This window comes from Temnothorax longispinosus, chromosome 8 (assembly GCF_030848805.1).
Source record: "Temnothorax longispinosus isolate EJ_2023e chromosome 8, Tlon_JGU_v1, whole genome shotgun sequence".
NCBI classification, from domain to species: Eukaryota; Metazoa; Arthropoda; class Insecta; order Hymenoptera; family Formicidae; genus Temnothorax; species Temnothorax longispinosus.
In genome coordinates this window covers 7,625,331-7,635,392 of record NC_092365.1, presented here as the reverse complement: position 1 = coordinate 7,635,392, position 10,062 = coordinate 7,625,331, and the positions used below count along the sequence as shown (strand labels likewise).

The following is a 10,062-nucleotide window of genomic DNA, read 5'->3' as shown; positions in this document are numbered from 1 at the left end:
CACCGTGGATGTCAGAATAGAATTCGACTGCATGGAGAACGTACCGCCGAATACCTCCGCGTACTGTCTCATCATACACGACCGCGTGATTGAATACAACCCGTTGACGAACGTGGTGCGCAAAATAGTCTGAGAGTTCGCGGCAACGTCGACGTGAATATTATTTTCTCTCTCTCTCTTTCCATCAGTCTCCGATACAATTATTTAGAGGGGCAAGGGAGGGAGGGAGGAGAAAGTATAAATCAGAGTGTCGCGAGACGGTTCGCAGAGTTGCGCGTCATTCCTCTCGATTGACGCATCGACGAGGGAGATAGAGAGATAGAGAAATCTCGTCATGTCCGTACCAACGTTCGTGGACCTGCAAGGATTCCTCGTCGGGATGAAATTTGTCGTGAAGGAGGTGGCGGTGCTGAGAAAAGGCTGCGTTCTGACGCATCACATCTTTACGTACCCCATGCCGTGGAATCTCCTCACAAAATCGGACAAATCGTGCGCTACCTGGTTGATTTGCAATCACCATGGATTACGATGGGAAGACGGAAACGTGCCGTACAGCATGGTGAAACGCCTAATTACGTCGGCCGTGCTTGGTATGGAAGAAGAAGAAGAAGAAGAAGAAGACGATGACGACGAAATGCCGACTCTCGTGTACGTCAAGGGATGCCAGAAACGAGAATGGCTGGTGGATCTGCTGGAGAATTATGCGCGAAAAAACCTAATCTTCGAATAAACTAGAATCTTTGAATAAACTAGATGACACCAATACTATGCGATGCGGAAAACATGAAAAGAATTGCGCGTTACAAAATGTAATAAAACTATTTAATTGGTGGTCGCGCGCGACGCCATAAAGATTTGCGATCTTTTTTTTAATAAATATATTATATATAACTTTTTATAATGTTTTATTTCTTACTCTTCCTCCCCTCCCCCATCATCACCGTTAGAGTAGGCTTTACTTCCTTCTCTCCTAAAAAATCCACTGACTGCGCAGTTCTATATAAACATTAATTCCCCCTCCCGCTCCCCCTTCCCCCACCACCACATCATTACTTTTTGGAGTTGTCGCGTATACTCAAGTAATTTCAAATGAGCAGCTTGTCGCGATCGCTTGTACTGACGGACAACTTCTCAGAGCCTAGAGAGCGAAAAAATGTTCTCCTTTGAAGGATGCAACAGCAGCAGCAGCAACAACGGTGCAAAACGCGTGAATGCCGTGAATTATTACGTGCCGATTCACAACGTTGAAACTCAAACGTATGAGGCCAGATGCAATAGGTAAGTTTCGTTTGAGAAAAAATTAACATATAGAGTCTCCCCCAGTTTTTATATCTTTGCATATTGTAATACTTATAAAAATAAAAAAACTAATTTCATTTCTTTTATCCAGCATTTCGGGGGACCGTCGCGCGGTTTGCATACTCAGCTGACAGCTACGGGATACAAATTCCTCGAAATTGGCATCAACGTGGGCCCACCGAGCTATGTGGAGATTGCCGTTGGAGATCATCGAGGAAAGGAACTGCTGTTGTCTCTCGAAACGTGGAAGGCACTCTACGAGCAACGACGAAATATACAGAATTTCTTTCGCAACGACTTCAAAAATGCCCATAGTTTTATAAACGTTGGACCGCTAACGGTGAGAGTTTGTACGTCGGTTAATAACGTCAAACTTATACGTCTCGAATCTGTAAACGTACGCTTGATGATGACCGAATCGACGCTGCATCGTATGTTCGATCTCGATCGGTGCATCGAAGCGAGATTCGATCGTTTGGTCAGAATCCTTGCGGTGGTCGATGCAAAATTTGCGCAGTTCTCCGATATCGCGTCCACCGTGACGGATCCCAGGGAAGCGTCGAATGCAATATGCGCTAGCGATGCGTTCAATACGAATCAGCTCATCGATTGTGAGCTCGCAGCTTTAGTTTTTTAGCACGTAAGATATATTATGTAAAAAAAGAGTTAAATAAACAGGCTTTTTTTACACCCTAAAACGAACGATGTATTTTTCTTTTGCGTGCATGTCCTTCCCTATACCTAACTTTTATCATATGTTGTTTACGACGAACATGTTCCGACAGGTTCGATGCGTTATCGGGTCGATCATCGTCCCGATGACGTCATTTTTTTCCTTTGTCTTTCACGTACTGCGTAGATAGATTGTTTAGTCTACGCGATAGTTCCGACAGGTTCGATGCGTTATCGGGTCGATCATCGTCCCGATGACGTCATTTTTTTCCTTTGTCTTTCACGTACTGCGTAGATAGATTGTTTAGTCTACGCGATAACCGCCCCCCTTTTCCTAGAAATATGTTGTTTACGTCGAACGTGTCCCGACAGGTTCGATTGTTTAGTCTACGAGATATTCGATTGTTTAGTCTACGCGATAACACCCCCTTTTCCTAGAAATATGTTGTTTACGACGAACATGTTTGGACAGGTTCGATGCGTTATCGGGTCAATCATCGTCCCGATGACGTCATTTTTTCCTTTGTCTTTCACGTACTGCGTAGATATATTGTTTAGTCTACGCGCGATAACACCCCCCTTTTCCTAGAAATATGTTGTTTACGACGAACATGTTCCAACAGGTTCGATGCGTCATCGACAAAACACGCTCCCTACGCAGTGCGCTATCGTCAAATAAATGAAACAAAATAAATCCAACACAATGGCCAAAGAAGTTTGGGCTCCCTAGATAATTCCGTCCTTGGAACGCTCGCGATAATCTACCCTACGTCGGGGACGTTTTCCTCGTTCCCTGGGGTCTCCTCTCCCGAGGGTGGTCTCATTACCTCCTCGGTCGTGTCGTCCCGCTCGTTTGCCGCCGCTGCTCGCGGCACCGCCGTCAACGTCAGCGTCGGTTGGTCGACACGGCGCGTGCGGTTGCAAGGTATGGGCGTTTTATTCCCGGGCGGTGCTCGAGGGGGGTGAGGGGGAGGGGGGTACCGCGGGCGGGGGGAATCGGGGGGTGACCGCGGGGGGGGGTGTACCACGTTTTCGGGCGTCGCGGGAAAGGGGAGGGGGGGTACCGCGTTTTCGGGCGCCGCGGGGTGAGGGGACCCGCGTTCGCGTTTTCGGGCGCCGCGGGGGAGGGGTGACCGCGTTTTCGGCGCGCCGCGGGGAAGGGGCGTTCGCGTTTTCGGCGCGCCGCGGGGAAGGGGTCTGCGTGCAACGGCCACGTCGGTCCGCGAGACGTCACACGGCACGCTCCCGCTCGCGTTATCTCCCCCTCGTAGTTGTTCTCTCGCGCGGTCTCTCGCGCTCCCGGCCCCCGTTCGCGCGCGTCTTCTTATTCGCGCGTTCTCTTTTCCTCGCGCGCGGTTTCTTTCGCTCCCGGCCCCCGTTCGCGCGTGTCTTTTCGTTCGCGCGTTCTCTTTCCCTCGCGCGCGGTCCCTCTCGCTCCCGGCCCCCATTCGCGCGCGTCTTCTCGTTCGCGTATCTTTTCTTCGCCAACGATATTTAATCGTTTAGATCTTCGCGATATTTAATTTTAATATTACATTTAAGTAAACAATAAATGAAGACAGCTTAATTTTAATGACAGGGAATGGGATGAACGGTAAATGAAAAGGAAAAATCGTTTAAACTTTTTACCATATTATATATTTATTTATTTCTCATGTGGCATGAATTTTATGTCGACAAGAATTTTAGATTACTATGCACTTTATTCCCCTGATGGAGTTGAAAGGGCGTTTTTAGGGACGCCAACCCTTTACAAAATCATTTTACATTTACTCGCTTTCAGCCGCCTAATTACTCTGCCTATACACACACACACACACACACACACACACACACACACACACACACACACACGCACGCACACGAACACGCACACGACACGCACACGCACACGCACGCACGCAACGCTCGCCTTGTCTTATCCTTAGAATCCATACAAATATATATTGCTTATAAATAAGTTACAAAATTGATATAATGTTTTCTTAAAAGCGTAACCTTAACTGAGGAAGTAAAAGAATAATGGGAGTTCAAAACAATTTCTTTACCTGAAACACACAAATGTAACAAGATGATTAATATAAAACAATGTTTATTCAATATTTTGTATTGGAAAAACGAGTAACTTACCAGTGTTCTTCTTCTTCTTCTTCTTCAAAGTCCTCCATATCGAATAAACGACGTAATCCAAAAATATCGATGTCCCCGGAACATTCCCAGATTTCAGCGTTGTTTTCCTGGTCAATCGTCCTAAACCAACGCACCCAACGCTGGCGCGCCAAATTTACGAGTTGTCGTATATTTATCTCGTGCATGTATATATGGTGCTGAAAACAGGATAAACAAAAATTTAAAAACTGTAAAATCTATGAAAATATTCATACATACCGGATTGCGAGGGATCCAAATCCTCATTATATTATTTAGTTCTATTTCGATTACAGACATGTTGTCTACCCATATCCACTGTAACAAAAAAGAATGATTATTTTAAATATTTAAAAATTATTAAAAATATTGTAAATATACAATTATGTGTACTTACTCCTGCAGCGGGATAAATAACTTCGATAAAATCTTCAATTCTTGTTTCCATTCTTCCACTAGTATGCCGCTTAATCACGCCTCAGAATCACGTCGACTTAACTGACTGCAAAGGCTGAACCAGAGCTCAATTTACAGCGGTCGAAAAAAGAAGAGAGAGGTGTGATGTATTCAGGATAGGACACAAGTCAATCATAGAACAACGTTTATTGCTACTCGTATCTATATACATACGTCGTGCTTAGGAGCGTGCGGTGTACGCTTTGCTAGCCGGGCGTGAACTGGCCTCGCCTTCGCTCGGCGCTGCTCCGCTCGCTCCGTCGCCGCGTGCCAGTGTTATTGTTCGCTACCGTGCACGGTCGCGCTCCGTGATACATCACAACTTTCCCGCCTTTTTAATTTAAGCTCTATTGAAGCGGGGAGAGCGGCGCAATACCGGCTCGTTCGCTTTGCCCTTAACTATCTGATCGATGTGACGCTTTTGAACTGCACCTTTATCGGTCTGCACGTCGTACGTAGATGGCGATGTCTGTTTCACGATTTTACCTGCGGTTCGCTTATCGGCTCTTATGCCGTAATCGTCGACCATGACATCGTCACCTACTGCTACTTCAACTTTGCGCCTAGCTGCTCTACTTACAATTTGCGCGCGTTGCTTCTCCTCAACCGTTTCAGCTACATTCGGCTTCAAGAGATCAAATCGTGTCCGTAATTCGCGGTTAAACATCAGGTATGCGGGACTTCTACGTGTAGTACAATGCTCGATGCTACGATAATCATACAAAAATATATTTACCGCTGTGTCCAGTGTCTCTCCCCCCTGAACGATTTTTGTGACTTTGTCTTTAAAGGTTTGTACGAAATTTTCCGCGGCTCCGTTTGTAGCTGGATGGTAAGGGGGCGAGTACGTATGTTTTACACCGTTTTTCTCTAAAAAATTGTGAAATTGTACGCTCCTAAACTGCGGTCCTCCGTCCGTAACGCAGTGCAATGGTAATCCAAATCGCGCAAACAAGCTTTTGAATTCTTCTATCAGCCTATATGTCTTTGTATTATTCTTAAAGTTAATTACCTCAGGCCATTTTGAGTGCGCATCGATAATAATCAAATACATGTTACCGTAAAATGGCCCAGCAAAATCACAATGAATGCGACTCCACGTTTTCGTCGGCCAAGGCCATGTCGTTAATGGCGTATGTGACGGCTTTTTATGTTGAATCAAACAAATTTTACATCCATTTACCAATGTCTCTATATCCGAGTCTACTCTTGGCCACCAGACGTACGAGCGCGCAAACATTTTGATTTTTACAATTCCCAAATGCGTGGCGTGTAATTCGTTTAATATTGACACTCTCATATTTTCCGGGATGACGGCTCGTAACCCCCAAAATAAACATCCTTTTTCAACTGTTAATTCTAATCGCTTTGAATAGTAACACTTTTCGTTATCCGATAATTTTTTTGCATCTGGCCATTCGCTCAATACATACTTTATTATTTTGCTAACCGTGTTATCTTTTTTATTTTCGGCTGCTAACATTTTGTGATCAAAAGTTTGTACTCCTTCTTCGAAAAAGTTTATATGCAAAAAGTTCGGTTCTACCTCTGACAACAGTGTATCGTTATCTTTATCTTCAATTGGAAGTCTAGATAACGCATCGCAATTTGCATTTGTTTCCGATTTTACATGTTCTATAGTGTACCGAAATCCTGATAGGAAATAGGCCCATCTTTGGAAACGATTGTCAGCTGTTATTGGTATTCCTTTGCGCGGGCCTAAAATTAATTGCAAGGCTTTATTATCTGTTCTCAGAATAATCACTTTTCCAAAAATAAATTCATAGAATCTTTTAAATCCGTAGACTATCGCCATCGCTTCTTTGTCGAGTATTGTACGGCTTAATTCTTTTTTCCCTATTTTCTTAGACGCATATGCAATCGGCTTCTCCGTGCCGTTTTTGTATTTATGAGACAATACTGCGGAAATTCCATAATCCGATGCATCGCACGCTAACACTATCTGCTCTGTTGGATCGTAATGTGCTAATACGCGTGGTAAAATTAGTTCGTTTTTCAGCCATTCGAACGCTTTTGTACACTCATTGTTCCATTCGAACTCTTTTTTGTTTAACAGTTCGTATAATGGAGTCAATTTCGCTGCCCTACTCTTTAAAAATCGCGAGTAAAATGTTACAAGCCCTAGAAACGACGCTAAATCTTTATGGTTTTCCGGTTGTGGGGCGTTTATCATTGCAAGTACTTTAGATTTTGCTTTATGCAACCCGTTTTCGTCTATTACGTACCCTAGTATTTTGATTCTGTTTTTCATAAATTTGCTTTTTTCTTTATTAATTCGTAGTCCACATTCCTGTAATCTTTCGCAAACCTTTTCCAAATTCGCCTTATGCTCTTCTTTAGTGCGACCCGTTACATAGATATTATCGAGATACGCAATTGCGCCGTCTATTCCCCTTAGACATTCGTCCATTTTCTTCTGCACATCCGCTGGTGCTGGTGAGACACCTTCTGGGATATTCTTATATCTAAATAAGCCCTTGTGTGTTACAATTGTAAGCAGATGCAAACATTCTTCATCTACTGGGAATTGCATGTACGCGTGCGTTAAATCCAACTCGGAAAACAATGTGCCTCCTTGCATGTTTGCAAAAATTTCATCAATTGTATGCAGTGGGTATTTATCAATAATTACGTAGGGATTTAACGTGAGCTTAAAATCTCCACATAGTCTGATATTACCGTTACTTTTGAAAACTGGTACTATGGGCGTGGCCCATTCACTAGTTTCTACCGGCTCCAAATGCCCCAATTTGACTAATCTATCTAGCTCTTTTTCTATTAATGGTTTCAACGCATGCGCGACATGTATACATTTAAGGGCTATTGGACGCGCGTCGGTTTTCAAGTGTATTTTTGTTTTACTTTTATTATACATTCCTGGGGTATCGCTAAACAATTCACTGTATTTTTTGAAAAAATAGTTAGCTACATTTTCGACATCAATTTTATTAAGACTATTTTCATCTTTGTCCCTTAAACGTAATGGCCATAACCCGAACGCTTGTAACCATTGTCGTCCGATCAATGCTGGTCCCGTACCCGGTAAAATAAAACATTCCAATATTCTTGTTTTACTTTCTAATTCGACTGTTAGATTCGTTAATTTCCCGATTGGTTTTAAGGTGTCACCGTTGTACACCTTAAAATTTCTTTCTGTTTTTACCAATTTATACATTCTGAAACATTCATTAAAGCATTTCTCTGAAATTACTGTCGCGTATGTGCCCGTATCTAATTCCATTCTTACTTTAGTTCCGTTCACCGTTAAGTCAACAAACATAGGCTCGGCCCCGTCTTTACCGCTCACGTACTTTACATACTCATACTCATCGCTCAAGTCCAATTTATGAAACTCGTTGCAATGTGGTGCCGTCTCTGGAACCAGGGCTGCTCCGCTGTCCTCCTGCATCAGCTTGAGTTGTTGCGTTGATCCGGCGCTCCCTTTCCGGCATACTATCTTTAGATGGCCTTTCTTGTCGCAGTTATGGCACGTGAACTCTCGGTATCGGCACCACTTGCTTGTATGATTTGGCTTTCCGCAGCAATAACACACGATGCCTTGCTCGCTCGACGGTTGCTGGTTGTGTTGTTGTTGATTGGAGCCAGCCGTGGGCCTCTGCTGCTCGTGCGGCTTTGTTGGATTACCCCCACTCATGTTCCATCTACCCGGCTTTCGTGAGTTTTGTAAGGCGAAAACTTCGCTTTTGGCACTTTTATTTTCCAACACTTGTAATGTGTTTGTTGCATTTTTTTCTGCTGCTTCTCGTATTACAGCTTCTTTAACCGCCGTCTCATAGTCCAATTTTTCGATTCTGAACAGCGCTGCTTTCGTGTCGTGGTCCTTCAATCCACTCACGAATTGGTCTCGAAGTGCTACTTTTATATTTTCGAAATTGCAGTGCGTTGCCATTTTTTTTAATCTGGTTGTGAATTCAGCCACAGATTCATTCGCCTCTTGTTTGGCCACGTTGAACTTGCATCTTTCCATGATTTCAGACGGCTTCGGGTTCAAATGTCCGGTCATGATTGTCACCAAGTCATTGAATTTTTTTGTGTTTAATTAATCCGGCGCTACTAGTTGCTTCATCAAACTGAATGCTTCTTCATCTAAGCGTGTTAACAGATGTGCGGCTTGCTTTTCTTCTTTGATATCTTTCGCCGTAAAGTACAGCTCTAGTCGTTCCACAAAATTTTCCCAATTGTCTTTGTGTAGGCAGAATTCCAGCCTAATGCTGTCGCTCGCCATGTTGCCCTCGTCTGAGTCGGTTGCTGCCTCGTTACTCGCAGCGTCGCTGTATGAAGAATCGTCAGATTCACTTCTTTTGCTGATTTTCGTACTCTCTTTACCGTCTTTACCGACCGTCTCGGCTATTTCACGTTTCACAATTTTTCTCAACAACTCACGTAATTCATCAAACTTATTGCTGGTACTGCATTCGATTCCTCTTTTTTTCAATTCGGCTATTACACCTTTTTTATCCAGGTTTTGTACCCACGACGTTCCTTGTTGTCCTTGCATGTAATCCTACTTTTGCACTGTACCTTCCTGCCGTGTTATACGCGACTCGTTTTTCGGACGTTGGACAACACTTTATTGCTAACGCGTTTCGCCTACCCGCTACGCGTGCCACGTTGTCCTGATTTTCTTGAATCACAGCACATGGTTCGACTTGTCGTTACCTCGTCGCCAGTTGTGATGTATTCAGGATAGGACACAAGTCAATCATAGAACAACGTTTATTGCTACTCGTATCTATATACATACGTCGTGCTTAGGAGCGTGCGGTGTACGCTTTGCTAGCCGGGCGTGAACTGGCCTTGCCTTCGCTCGGCGCTGCTCCGCTCGCTCCGTCGCCGCGTGTCAGTGTTATTGTTCGCTACCGTGCACGGTCGCGCTCCGTGATACATCACAAGAGGGTTGTACGTGATTTATCTGCGACATATTATATTATCAAAAACTAGCTATCATGCAACAATAATCTTCTACGTACCTTTACATCTTGTAATCGCGGGTGGAAACTCCAAGCCGCTATCGAACAAAATGAGAAGCGAGGATGCGCGTGATTTATCTACGGCGTATTATATTATGCGAAAATAATCCTCGCAAGAAAAAAAACAGCTATCAAGGTTAATAAAACAAGCTTCACTAAAATAGTTAAAAATACTGCAGGCTATGTCTTTCACAAATGACATGTGCACATAGGACACAGATTACATGGCATAATTAAATATAAAGGATCTCCACATGACGAACAGAATAGGTCCATGAGTACATAAGGACGGATGTCGTGTTTACGAACAGCGTACAACATTGAGAACAGTCCGCTTATTCTCACCATACATGATACACAAAACTTCGCGTGCCCAGAAGTGTAATAAAAGTATATGCAACACATATTGTTCAAAGGATTCAACGTAATCACTTCAGCTTGGTTTAAAACTCTTGTTATTTACTTGACTTTCATT

The 10,062-nt window shown here is 43.7% G+C and overlaps 1 protein-coding gene across 1 annotated transcript; it reads right to left on the bottom strand.

The window, feature by feature from the left end:
- Positions 1–4,015: 4,015 nt before the first annotated feature.
- Positions 4,016–8,941, bottom strand: LOC139817853 (uncharacterized). Its single transcript, XM_071786138.1, has 5 exons — positions 6,905–8,941; positions 4,952–5,200; positions 4,360–4,437; positions 4,102–4,298; positions 4,016–4,019 (listed from the first exon to the last, which is right to left on the bottom strand). Exons 1-5 carry the CDS (start codon positions 8,618–8,620, stop codon positions 4,016–4,018), a joined length of 2,244 nt encoding a protein of 747 aa, XP_071642239.1. The 5' UTR covers positions 8,621–8,941.
- Between the last annotated feature and the right edge of the window lie 1,121 nt (positions 8,942–10,062).

Coding starts and splice junctions, on each gene's coding strand:
- LOC139817853 (XM_071786138.1), bottom strand. CDS start 8,620: ATGACCGGACATTTGAACCCGAAGCCGTCTGAAATCATGGAAAGATGC. Junction 4,438..4,951: donor AGGGCAAAGCGAACGAGCCG/GTATTGCGCCGC, acceptor TTTTTGTTACAG/TGGATATGGGTAGACAACAT. Junction 4,299..4,359: donor TTTGGATCCCTCGCAATCCG/GTATGTATGAAT, acceptor TCCTGTTTTCAG/CACCATATATACATGCACGA.